Here is a 13,791-nt window from a genome sequence, read left to right on the forward strand (position 1 = left end):
AATTAGGGCTAAAATATTCACCCGGGTTAACTTTTATATATAAGAAGATTTTTAAGGGTTTATTACATGACATATAATGAACGTTACTATTCTTTTTATTATTGACTAAGTATATATTGCAGCATGTGTTAATTTATTTTACCATTTTCTCATTATTGAAAATATTTTTACCTATAAATTCTGTTCATTTACAAAATTGTACATTGACAATTTTATCACTTTGCTATTAATTTAACACCCAATTTCACTCTCATAATTTCATTTATTTTTTTATTAAATTATTCATCTATTGACTTCAAAATTACTTTTGTTTATATCAAAAGCTTTGGACCATTGAAAGCTCCCTCAAACCTTGAATTGTGTATGATAAGTATAAGTATAAAATATATAGAGGGTTAGCATGTAAATTTGATTTTCATTTCATTGAATTGAAAATGCATATTACTTTCCAACTTTTATTTTTATTTTTTAACTAAGAATGAATCCAACTCTTTATGATACAGTATAGCAAAACGAGGAATATACCGGAATAGTCGAGTTATATATTGTTGAAATTGAAACTGTGATTAATTTAAGGAAGTAAACTAAACTAAAAATAAAAAAATACTAAAAAATAGTCCGTTGGATAAGTAAGAGAAGCATAGTGCTGTGTCTTTATTTACAGTAAGAACAAAATAACGGTGGAGTGACGTTGAAGTAGAGTTGAGAGGTAGGTAGTTGGAAATGTAAATTGAAGCAATTCAGTACAAGAAGAAGAAGATGATCACACACACTATTATTGCAAGCTTCAATTCACAAAAAATGAAGATATCGTTGCAGAATTGTTCCAATTCCAAAGCAGGAACAAGAAGAACAAGAACGGTGGTGGTATTCACATGGCTTTGTGTGTGTGTTTTCGTAGCTTCAATTATAGAAGCAGAAGCAGAAGCAGAAGCAGCGTGGTTCAAACCGTTCAACGTCACCTACGATCATCGTGCTCTCATCATCGACGGTCACCGTCGCATGCTCATCTCCGCCGGCATTCACTATCCCCGCGCCACTCCCGAGGTCTTTTTCTTAATTATATCATCAAATTACTACAATTAATTAATATTCTAATTTTCTTCATTCCTAAAACAACATGCAAGCAGGAATAAAATAAAATCTCTCACTTAAATAGTAACTGATAAAACAGGGACATACTTGTTTGTTTCGATCATTAATTTGACTTTATCTACTCACACAACACAACCATTTCTCAAAGACTTCTTTCCATAAGCTGTTCAGTATAATAGCTTATGAAAACAACTTATAGCTGATATGAAAGCAATTTAATTTAATTTAATTTGATATTATCCTTGTTCTTGCTCTGTCCAACATGAACAACCGTGGATTTCGTCCAATAATAGACATATATTGTCAACTGTTTTCTTCTAAAACCATAACTTTTGGGTATAATTAATTGTGATTGGTTCATCATCTAATATAACCAACTGTTTGAACAACCATTTGCTGTCTTTAGCTGCCAAGTGGCAATTTAAGCTTTTCAAATTGTGTGTTTATATCATCAATATTATCAAATTTGTTATGTAAACTTTCTACAATTTAATTTACTTTCTTATGTTTTTCATGTAATTTTAGATGTGGCCTGATCTCATAGCAAAGGCCAAGGAAGGTGGTGTAGATGTAATCGAAACTTATGTGTTTTGGAATGGGCACCAGCCTGTTAAAGGACAGGTCAACATTTATATTTCTCCTTACTATCTTGGCAGGCAGCCTTATCTTTTCACTTCAACCGAATCTTTGATATTTATTTATTTTCTTTATTTAATAAATATGCTTGAACATGTGCAGTATAATTTTGAAGGGAGGTACGATCTCGTGAAGTTTGCAAAGTTAGTTGCATCCAATGGACTCTATTTCTTTCTCCGTATAGGCCCTTATGCATGTGCCGAGTGGAACTTCGGGTCTCTCTCTATCTTTACTCATTATTATCTTACAATTTCTCGTTGCTTAAGTTTAACATTTCCATTTAGATAAACAACTTTAAGAACATCCCTTGTATTCTTTGGTGACTATCTGATTGCGCTCATTATATAGGATTATTAATTAATCATACTTCTAAGAGAGAAAAAGCCTTACTTGTGTTCCAAGCCTCATAAGGACTAATTTGGGATCTCATAAGCCTTTTTTTTGTATGTCCAATTGAATGGTAGTCAAATTGTTGGTTTTAGGCTATAAATTATTGATGCAAGTAAGTGTTAAAATACAGCGATAATTCCAACTTAGTGGAAAATAAAATAAAATGGATGTGGATTACTACATATCATTGCATCAGCACAATGAGTTGTGCAAGTTGTACATTAATTCCTATGGAGTCCTCTCGCCTTGTTTTAGTTTTATAGTTGTGATTTCGACTGCAGCTTGCTAATGGTCTGCCATACTCTTTTTTAATTGTCAAAATCAATTTTAAGTTTATTCTCCATTGGAAAAGGATTAAGTGGTCGTATTTTGAAAGAAGGCTTTTAAAAAAAAAAAAATGAAATCGAAGTAATTCCTACTTTGATGGAACCATAAACTATGAACTAGTTTATGTGACAAATATTTGTAGTTTTAGATCTATCTTATTTCTCTATTTTGGCAGCTGCACTCCTAGTTTCATCCGTTCTGTTTGTTATGTTTTAGTTGTTCAGCTCTTAGGTTATCTTGTCCTCACATGTGGCTTCGTTATTTCTCTCTAGTAATGCTTATTTTTCTATAAAAGATAGATAAATATTTTAAAATGTATTCATTGATTTGCGAGCTATGTTTGCAGTGGTTTCCCGGTGTGGTTGCGTGATATCCCGGGTATTGAATTTCGAACCAATAATGCACCTTTCAAGGTAGAAATTCTTTGTTGGTTGACATTTGTTTCTTTTATTTATTTTAACAGACATAACATTTATTTTATTTTTTCTCCTTTTGTATTTGTGATGAATTTTTCATTCGGTCTTGCAAGTTTTAGATTACGATTAACTGGGGAAGTGTTTTTTTTTGTTTGAACACGACACAGTACATTGAATAGCTGTATGTAATTTGTCCGTAGTATTAAATATTTTCAGTGGATATTGTTTTTTTAATTGGACTTTGAAGGATTGCCTTAACATGGTTTTGATCCACTTCTGTTTTTTCAAAACCTAGGAGGAAATGAAGCGGTTTGTTTCCAAGGTGGTGAATCTTATGAGAGAGGAAATGCTGTTTTCTTGGCAAGGTGGACCAATAATTTTGTTACAGGTTAGAAGAGAGTATGGAGTTTGGATTTTATGTGGATTATTTGATTTTTTTTATTCATAATTTGAAGGATATTAATAGTCCTATTGGGGTATCCCAGGAAAAATTAAAACTCTCTTTAGAATCTTGTTTACCTTATTGCACCTGTGTCTTGTTTTTAATTGGAATGACCTTTTACCAGATTGGGATTTATCACACTCTACAAACCTTTCTCTTCTAATTTGTTACTTCGTTTCTGATGACCACCTTAGTAGCTATTATGTTATATAATATGTTTGACATTCTGAATAGCTAAGGTGGGTATGTTCCTTCATATTTGATATATTAATAGATATTGTATGGTAGGCTTTAATTGTTGATTCTTGTTATATGCTTGATTCTATATTCTGATCATAAATCCAAATTTCGAAGCATTTAGGTGGACCTAACTGTTTATGTTAGGTATTGTTGATCATGCTTTATTTTTGTTGTCATGTAATTAGCAATGCAATGTTGAACTTGATGCGTCCCTTGGTAGAATGCAGTGTTTGACAAGGTGTGTGACTGAATTTTATCAGATTGAGAATGAATATGGGAACCTTGAGAGCTCCTATGGCAATGAAGGCAAAGAGTACGTTAAATGGGCAGCTAGCATGGCTCTAAGTCTTGGTGCTGGTGTTCCATGGGTCATGTGCAAGCAACCTGATGCTCCATATGATATTGTAAACTATATTCTCTTCCACATTGAAAAGAACTGTGATTTAGCTCTACTTATCAAAATAAAAATAAATATGTTCAGGTCTTTCTCTTTTATTATTAAAAAAACAAAAAAGGAAACAGTTAAAATATTTCCTATATAGAATAACTAATGATTAAAATTGTTAGTTAAATCGATATTATTATTAATCATAGATTGTATTGTTGTCCACAGATTGATACATGCAATGCATACTACTGTGATGGATTTAAACCAAACTCTCGTAACAAACCAATTTTTTGGACAGAGAACTGGGATGGATGGTATGAACAAACACATCCTTCAAGGGAATTATCTTTTAATATGAGGGATGTTTGTCAATAGTGGCTACCAATTGTCATGATAACTATTACCTCTTTCTTGACACCCTATTTTAACTATGTATATTTCTTTACAAAATTGAACTTTTACTCTGCTTCCTTTACCAAAGTCGCTGCTTCCTGATCTGCCACTGTAGCATTTTAAGGGGCTAGTGGCTCTGTGCCATGTTCTGCCATTGCCTACTTTGCTCTTATGTTATGCAGATGTCAGTAATTTAGAGAATTATTATGTAGTTTAAAAAATATTATTATATCAGGAAGTATTTACTCATGATTATATAGTGAGTGGAAGTAGTATACAAGGTGAAGAATTAATGTTTTTTTTGTTTCGTGCTTCTATATATTTTTTGTTTCGTGCTTCTTCGTGTGTGTGTGTGTGTGTGGATGTGCATGCTCACAAGTTATTTGGTATTTGGCTGTGTGGTGATAAATATTTTCTTTGCTTCCTATTGATTTTTGAAGGTACACACAGTGGGGTGAAAGATTGCCTCATAGACCTGTTGAAGACCTTGCATTTGCTGTTGCGCGTTTTTTCCAGCGTGGAGGAAGTCTTCAAAATTATTATATGGTATGATAGTTGATTAATTTTTTTTATCTGGATTAGAAGTTCGTTTTTTGCTTTACTAGTGTTATGACTGGCAGATTCTCGTGGCCAGTCAAAATCCGCCATATAAATATGGTTTGCGATGGCGCTGTGGTTTCTTAAAAAAAATTGGCGTTGTGGCCTGTGGTAGCCGGCACAGATCTGCCATGCCATATCACCATGGTGCCACCATGACAGGCTTCACAACATTGTTCTTTACCTTGCTAAGCCAATAGTTATCTTGTGAAGGATTCTTTTCCAATATTTGTATTAGAGGGGATTTGCTACATTGCAGTTTTTTTTTTTATCATTTTTTGTTCCTTATTAGGAATTACAGTTTTCCGTTTGCATAAAATTGACAATTTTTTTGGGATTTTGATTTCTGTTTAAATTTTATTTGTTTTTAGTCTCTATTAATAGAAATAGTGTTTCTATTCTATCACCGGGGACTAAAAATACACCTTTTTTGTTTCTTTAAGGACTAAAAATAAAGGCTTAATAACAGTTTTGTCTCCCTATGTTTCAAGAAGTTGCGATTTTGGCCCCCTAACAAAATAAAATACAAAACCGCCCCCTAAGTATTGCCCCTTTTGCAGTTTGGTCCACCAGGCCAATTTTGACCAAGTCAAAGCTGACGTGACGCTACGTGTGTAATTTTTTTTTAATTTTTGTATTTTTTTTTAATTATTAAAAAAATTAATTTTTTATTTTATTTTTTAATTAAAAAATAAAAAAAATTCGAAAATGCGAAAGGCCATTACGGGAATAGAGGCATAAGCAAAAAAGTTGGAGGCTATTTTGGGACCTAATTAAACCCCCCACAAAAACGGCTTGTAAAGTGAGATTTTCCCATCACTTTTAACCACACTGTTCAGGCCATATCATTATCCAATGTGGAGCTAAAAAATAACCACTACCCATTTTAAAGCGACATGTAAAGGAATGTATGTCAAACATTACTATTGGTGTTTATTTCATTGATGCTTTAACTGTCTTATTTTGTTTTTTCCATTATAGAGGTTGTTGTATCCTCTGTTTTGACTTTCATCTAACATCTATAGTAATAGTAATTTAATTTAAATGACTGATAAATATATGCTCAGTGTAGTGATATCTTTGAACCACTGTGTGTCAGTTTGAGATTTAAACATATATTTGTTATACTGGGTTTATCTATATCCACTTAATAATTTGTTTCTTGTGGGTATATGAGTTATCTGTGGCCTGCATCTTAACAGGTCTTTTTATGTTACAGTATTTTGGTGGAACAAATTTTGGCCGCACTTCAGGGGGACCCTTGCAAATTACAAGTTATGATTATGATGCTCCAATTGATGAGTATGGTACGTAGAAGTATAACAAAGGACTGTGTTATTGAGATGGTAGCTAATTTTGGGATTCATATGACTGTTGACATGGTTGATGACAATCAGTTGATTAACCTCTTTTTTTTAGGTCTGCTGAATGAGCCAAAATGGGGTCACTTGAAAGATTTGCATGCAGCTTTAAAGCTTTGTGAGCCTGCTCTAGTGGCTGCTGATTCACCAACATATATAAAACTGGGTTCAAAGCAGGAGGTTTGAGCCAAGCCTGAAATAGTTATTAACCTATTATTTTATTTTATTTTATTTTAGTGATTGCAAATGTCATGGAGGAAGTTATAAGGTTTGAGCCAAGCCTGAAATAGTTATTAACCTATTATTAGTTGTGATACCATGTTGAAGTTATAAGGTTTTAGATAAAGAGGGAAGAAAAAAAATGAAGACTTTGAATTGTGAATATAACTTAATATGATTGATGAGTATAGTTTGAGACAAGGCTAAGTACTAATCCACATTCGTACTAATACAATACTTCAAACCCTAATTAAGTAGGAAAACAAATCATGATGTTTACAAAGAAACATGGAAACCAATCTTAAGAGATAATAAGGTAGTGTAGGATACTCTAAGATAAGAACTAAGAAGCTAATCGTACGAGATAAATGGGTGGCATAATTTCAGGCACATGTATACCAGGAAAATGTCCACCGTGAAGGATTGAACTTGTCTCTATCTCAAATCTCTAACAAATGCTCAGCGTTCCTTGCCAACATTGATGAACGTAAAGCAGCAACTGTGACCTTTCGTGGTCAGACATACACTTTACCACCATGGTCTGTGAGCATATTGCCAGATTGCAGGAGTGCGATTTTCAATACTGCTAAGGTTAGTTTATGCAGGGTGTATTTTTGGTGCTTCAAGAAGTTTTGCATGACATCATTTTATGTCTCACATATATATAAACCTAGTAATCTATCAGTGTCTCTGTCTCTCTCCCTTTCCGTGGGCACCATCTTGATGAATTTTAGAGTGGTTCGGCGGTACCCTTGATGTCATGAATTACAGTTTTACCTTGTTGGAAGTATGATTAGGATCTTTGTAGTTATTGTATTTGTACAGTTTATTTTTTAGACATTGTATCATGTAAATAGAAGTAGAATGGCATGTATTTATTGCATTAAGGCTATATAAACGGACTCTGTGTGTGGGTGCGGCCAGTAACATATCTAAGATAAGCACTGATACCAAGCCTAATTAAAAAGCAAAAGTTAGCTCATGAGTGAGGGTTTCTCCCTCCTTATAACTAATAATTGGCCATATTACTAGTCAATTGGGATCTCCACCAATTTTATATTGTGATTGTATAAAACTTTAGTTAAATTTCCACAGGTTGGAGCACAGACTTCAGTCAATCTGGTAGGGTCCGATTTGCCACTCACATCTAATCTTTTGCAAGCCCAGCAATTGGTACACCACAATAGCATCTCCCATATCTCAAAGTCTTGGATGACTACAAAAGAGCCAATCAATATATGGAGTAACAGCAGTTTCACTGCAAAAGGTATATGGGAGCACTTAAATGTAACAAAAGATCAATCTGACTATCTTTGGTATTCAACCAGGTAATGCTGCACTCCTGAATACTCTGCTGTGGGTATCATTTTATTTGCAAAGCATATTATACATTTTGTTTCTAACATATGCGTGTGTACACACTTTACTGTAAAAAAAAAAAAAGACAAAATTCTTGCTTTTCTTGTTATTGGTAGCTCTAGTTTCAAGGATAAATTTTTTAAAGCTTAAGCTTTTAGGTAAAAAGTAACGCAGACTTGAAGTGCTGACAATACACAAGCCCACACCACTGCTGCTTAAATTCAACTTTTATAATAGGATGGGGGAAACAAAGATTAGACTCTTAAGTTAACAACTTGGTCATAGAAACTTTCTTACTTTGTCAACAACCAAATTTCGGAAGAGCTTACGCTTGGTGAAGGCTTGTGAATGATTTTATACCTAAAAAGAGGAAAGGAATACAAGAAATAATACATAGAACAAGATATCGATGATCCATCATTGCAAAATTAAGAATAAAAGATATTGGGTGCATAAAATGACGCCAAAACTGAAGAGCTCTCATTTATTCCCATTGTATATCTTCCAAAGGGGTTTCCTCGAAAAAACCATGTTCTGAATTTCATAAAGATGCTATTGATTTTTTTCCTCGAGAGTTTAGTCAAATATTAATTCAATAATTTTCTGATTCCATTTCCATTTATTTGTGTACAAAATGCAGAATATATGTTTCAGATGGTGATATCTTGTTTTGGAAAGAAAATGCTGCTCATCCAAAACTTGCTATAGACAGTGTCCGTGATATACTGCGTGTATTTGTAAATGGCCAACTTATAGGTAATTAATTTTTTTGGTACTGAAAATATGCATTTTATTGTGTAGTTTCACTTGCAAGACTCTTTATTGAAGAGAGGAAAGGAAATAAGAGAGAATTTTCTTCTGGTAAAAATATTAGATTGAATCTGATATTAATCGATTCATATACTGAATAAATAAGATATATATTATTGATACTGAGACAACATGCTCAAAGTAACAGAACTATAACTAACAACTACTAACCAACTAGTCTGCTAATAACTGATTGTCAGTTATATCTGCTAATAACTGGTTGACTAGAAAGTCCTGGAACACTTCTAGGTTTTCATAATCTTACACTATCATCCTCTCAAAAAACCTAATATGGTTGAGACGTGTGAGTATCAAGCTTCTGGACAGAAAGAATAGTGCGGTGGTGTATGGGCGAGTGGATGGTGGCGGGGTCATGCCGATCTGACATCTATGAATCCATTGGGACAGTTGTTGGGATTTCTAGTTCTAGGACCACAGGATCGGGGAAACGATTAGGGTTTTTGCACATATTTGTCAGGCCCAATGGTCGTGACTTGTGAGTTCTGATACCAACTTGAAATAAGAGAGGATAATAGATAAAACTGTATTTTTTGATAAATTGATTAGGTAAAAATGTACTCAAATATGTCGATCCAAGGATAGGCTAAAATTAAGGAAATGATTAAGCTAAATCTAAAGATATGATCCTAATTATCTAATTGCAAAATATACAGAAAAAATCCTAAAAATAAGTTATCGTCATAAATATAAATCAAATCTCCAAATGAAATATCCTACCATATCTCCATAATCTACATCATACCTCGACAGTTCTTTCATCTATGCAACCAATCCCCGTCTGTTCGGAAAAGGATCTGGTTAGCATCGTCGACATACATTTTAAATGTATTTCTTTTCTTCCTCTCACCAATGGGATTTGAGATAACTACTGCTTAAATTGTATGCTTTTCATTTTGTCCTCGCCTCTTGGCTTGTGTTTTAGATAACTTCAACGTACATTTTTATATGCATTTCTCATTTTCAATTAAATTTTTATATACATTTCTAATATCCTGAATAAGATTTGATTATAAATTTTAGTTTTGAAAGATTTTTTTTTTTAATATTCATTCATTTAAGTGATTCTAGTTGACATTTTGTAAACAATGAATATTAAGGTTAATGTTGTGACGCACAATGGGTACTTCTTTTCCCCGAATGCAAGCATCAATTATATCATAACTGTTATGCTTTAGAAGTATAATCTTTATTTATTTTTCTCTATATATTCATGTAATTCTATTTCTTTCCAAGTTAAGGTAATGTTGTTGGCCATTGGGTCAAGGCGGTCCAGACTCTTCAATTTTGGCCAGGCTACAATGATTTAACACTGTTAACTGAAACAGTAGGCTTGCAGGTGAAAATATATACCGTTCTTCTTTGACCTGTGTGTGTAAGTTTGCAGAGTAGGTAATAACTGATTTTGGTGTAAGATTTCATAATTTATACACTAGCATTTGTATAACTTCACATGAAATACTTTTTTCAATTCAACCATTGAATTTTCATATTTACTTAGATTTATGGAGTGCCAAGTAATCCGTGATTAGTAAACAATAGAAAATTATGAACATGTTATATATATATTGGGAGCTTTTAATTTGACACTGGATTTTTTTATAAAAAAGTTTTCCCTATAAAAATGTGTTTAATGATGTGAGAATGATTTTGTTGTCACCAATGTAAATTAGTGGTAGAGATTTACACGTTAGCATAGTTGTCTATTAGAAGGTTATCCAATAATGAAAGAGTGGGTATGCATTGTCCAATGTGTACACAAAAATATGCATATCATATTCATTTCCACCTGTATTTTTTTTTTATGCCTTCTTTTTCTATTTTCTTCAACTTACTCTTGTATCAAACAACTGAGGGAGAATGTTTATTCACTTTACTATACTCCGCACTATTTTAAACAATGTTACAGAATTACGGTGCCTTCATTGAGAAAGATGGAGCTGGAATAAGAGGTACAATCAAGATCACTGGATTTGAAAATGGGCACATAGATCTTTCGAAATTATTATGGACCTACCAGGTTTGTATATAGTCTTTGAGATCCATAATGATCAAAAAGAATTATGTGAACTATTAACTGCTTTCTAGAGGAAAATACTATTACAAGTAGTACACTGCATCTGTAGTCTCCGTCAGTATATGTGCACAGTTTTTATATTACCCTAAGCATGCAATCCCATATATGTGTTATCTCTTCCTCTCATTTAGTACATAGTGCCTTCGGGACATATTACTGTCGGATTTCTGAATCCAAATGACATATTACTGTCGGATTTCTGAATCCAAATGAATGACAAACAAACATTTTCTCAATTTTTTTTAAAGTCCTTCAATCAGTTATATATGCATCCAGATTGGTTCATCCATAATGTAGGTACTTTGTGTACATGCTATTGGTTTTACTTGTACTCTATCCGTAAATAGACTTGTATAGTTAGTATAAATATCATAGATTCGTCCGGCAAATACATGAGTATTGTATGTATTTTTATTTTTGTGTGTATTTGCATATGTCTGTGAATGTTTTCGCTTCTGGTTTTCTGATGCATTATAAAGTTTGGTGATAGATAACATATTATTTGATAAAAAAAGAACTTCTATTGATGTAAACAAGAATTGCAAAAGAAGGGAGAATGAGGGAAATATTGGTAATAACTGTTAAATTTTGAGCCATTAGGAAGTCATAGTTTAGGTCCACTGGTCTTTGCATCTCTTAATATAAGTGGGATTAAGAGAATATTTTCTAGCATAGAAATGGCTTTTGAATCTCTGTCTCTGGTTATGTATCATTGTACTATTAGGTCAAGTTGTCTGTTTGAGGTTTAGTATGTCTTCAAGAATTTCCATTGTCATGGTAATATTCGGGCACACATTTGAATTTCTCAATTGTTCTGTTTTTGGAGAAATCTTCGTTCAACTTTGAGTTCGTCACTATATTTCTGTTAAGCTTAAAATGCTGCTTTAGTGGTGTGTTTGCTTGTTATATCTTGGTTTCATTATCTTCGTTCCAAGTTAATTTCCTTGTTCTATAATTTTCATCCCAATGCTATAAAATTTTGTACTCGTGCGATCTTTCATTTTACACCTTTCTTAGGTCATAGTAATTTTAAAATACTAATTTCAACTTTGAGTTCGTCACTATATTTCTGTTAAGCTTAAAATGCTGCTTTAGTGGTGTGTTTGCTTGTTATATCTTGGTTTCATTATCTTCGTTCCAAGTTAATTTCCTTGTTCTATAATTTTCATCCTAATGCTATAAAATTTTGTACTCGTGCGATCTTTCATTTTACACCTTTCTTAGGTCATAGTAATTTTAAAATACTAACTCCAGTATATTCATGTTTATCCTAGGTTGGGCTTCAAGGTGAGTTTTTAAAATTTTACAATGAAGAAAGTGAAAATGCAGGATGGGTAGAATTGACTCCTGATGCCATTCCTTCCACGTTTACATGGTACAAGGTAATTTTAAGCAGTTGAAGGGGTGTATATCTATCAAACCCGTGGCATGCTAAACAATAGTTACAATAACCAAGTTGTATTAAATTTTAAAAATAGAACGTTTTTGCCTAAATCTTTCTTAACGGCTTACTCTTTTTTTTTTTTGTCTCCCTCTACCTACCATAATACATTTGGTCAAATCTTCTTATGATTTGTCTTCCTTAAAATCATGGTATCACCATTGAGATTGTATGAAGGTGAAATTTAGCCTAATGGTTATTTTTCCCTAAAGCGCATTTTTTTCCCCTTCAAAATTGTCTAATAATAAATAAGTTCTCTACTTATTCAAGCAGACATACTTTGATGTCCCTGATGGTAATGATCCAGTTGCTCTTGACTTGGAAAGCATGGGGAAAGGTCAAGCTTGGGTGAATGGTCACCATATCGGAAGATATTGGACTAGGGTTTCCCCAAAAAGTGGATGCCAAGAAGTCTGTGATTATCGCGGGGCTTACGATTCTGACAAGTGCACAACCAATTGTGGAAAACCAACTCAAACTTTGTAAGTAGTCTTTGAAGTATCTAATGTTGTTGGAGCATTGTTTATGTTGCCATGATATTGAATATATCAACTTCAGTGCATCCATTATTAAGTATTAGAATGATTATTTATCAGGATGATTTTTTATGAGGATATAACATTACTCTTTGTACTTGCGTACCGAAGTCAATTCTCAAGGCTACTTTTCTTAAATTTGAGTCATTGGTCAATCTTCAGGTACCATGTGCCACGATCATGGTTGAAAGCATCCAACAATTTCCTTGTTATCTTGGAGGAAACTGGAGGAAATCCCTTAGGAATTTCTGTCAAGTTACATTCAGCCAGTACAGTTTGTGCTCAAGTGTCACAATCCTACTATCCACCTATGCAGAAGTTGTTGAATGCAAGTCTCCTTGGTCAACAAGAAGGTTCTTCAAATGATATGATACCTGAAATGAACTTGCGCTGTCGAGATGGAAAAATAATTTCCTCCATAACATTTGCTAGCTTTGGAACTCCTGGAGGTAGTTGTCAGAGTTTTTCTAGAGGGAACTGTTATGCTCCTAGTTCAAAATCTATAGTTTCCAAGGTAAAACTCCACACCACACTCCTTTTTTACACAATTTTTTTTTGCTAAAAATAGTTGACATATGGCTCTGCAAGAAAGCAAAAGCTCCCCGAGGTTTTAGTATATTTATCAGCTAGTTTTGGTTTTAGACCCTCTAAATATATTTTTTACGTTTTGAAGGCTTGCCTGGGGAAAAGGAGCTGCTCCATTAAAATCTCAAGTGATGTATTCGGAGGTGACCCCTGCCAGGATGTTGTGAAAACATTGTCTGTGGAAGCAAGGTGCACATCACCATCACTAATGGTTCCTTTCAACTTTGAGGCTGTAAACATCCTCTAAAATGAGTTCGGTATGTCTTTTGTTTTTGGCTCCAAGTTTGGTATGAGCCATGTACATACACAAACAAACGTAGCAATGTACTAAAAAGATTTTTATCCCTTGTATATGTTCACTGGTTGATTGTATAAAAAAGATCCTTGGTTGAGTGTATTTCAAATGATTTAATAAATAAAAAGCATCTTGATATTCAATCAAGCCTTTTAAATAATATAAA

The 13,791-nt window shown here is 33.3% G+C and overlaps 1 protein-coding gene across 1 annotated transcript; it reads left to right on the top strand.

Moving 5' to 3' along the window:
* Positions 1 to 656: 656 nt before the first annotated feature.
* Positions 657 to 13,768, top strand: LOC146933246 (beta-galactosidase 9-like). The gene is given in 20 exon segments (XM_085704989.1): positions 657 to 1,047; positions 1,621 to 1,716; positions 1,834 to 1,946; positions 2,795 to 2,861; positions 3,160 to 3,252; positions 3,807 to 3,950; positions 4,160 to 4,248; positions 4,768 to 4,873; positions 6,144 to 6,231; positions 6,344 to 6,465; positions 6,892 to 7,095; positions 7,600 to 7,832; positions 8,504 to 8,619; positions 9,933 to 10,030; positions 10,601 to 10,711; positions 12,043 to 12,150; positions 12,483 to 12,691; positions 12,908 to 13,259; positions 13,419 to 13,523; positions 13,526 to 13,768. Coding segments are annotated over 20 exon segments (2,775 nt in total). The 5' UTR covers positions 657 to 759; the 3' UTR covers positions 13,559 to 13,768.
* Positions 13,769 to 13,791: the final 23 nt, after the last annotated feature.

The sequence above is a fragment of the Medicago sativa genome, chromosome 4 (assembly GCF_051527215.1).
Source record: "Medicago sativa cultivar Bolivia chromosome 4, Bolivia_mono, whole genome shotgun sequence".
NCBI lineage: Eukaryota > Viridiplantae > Streptophyta > Magnoliopsida > Fabales > Fabaceae > Medicago > Medicago sativa.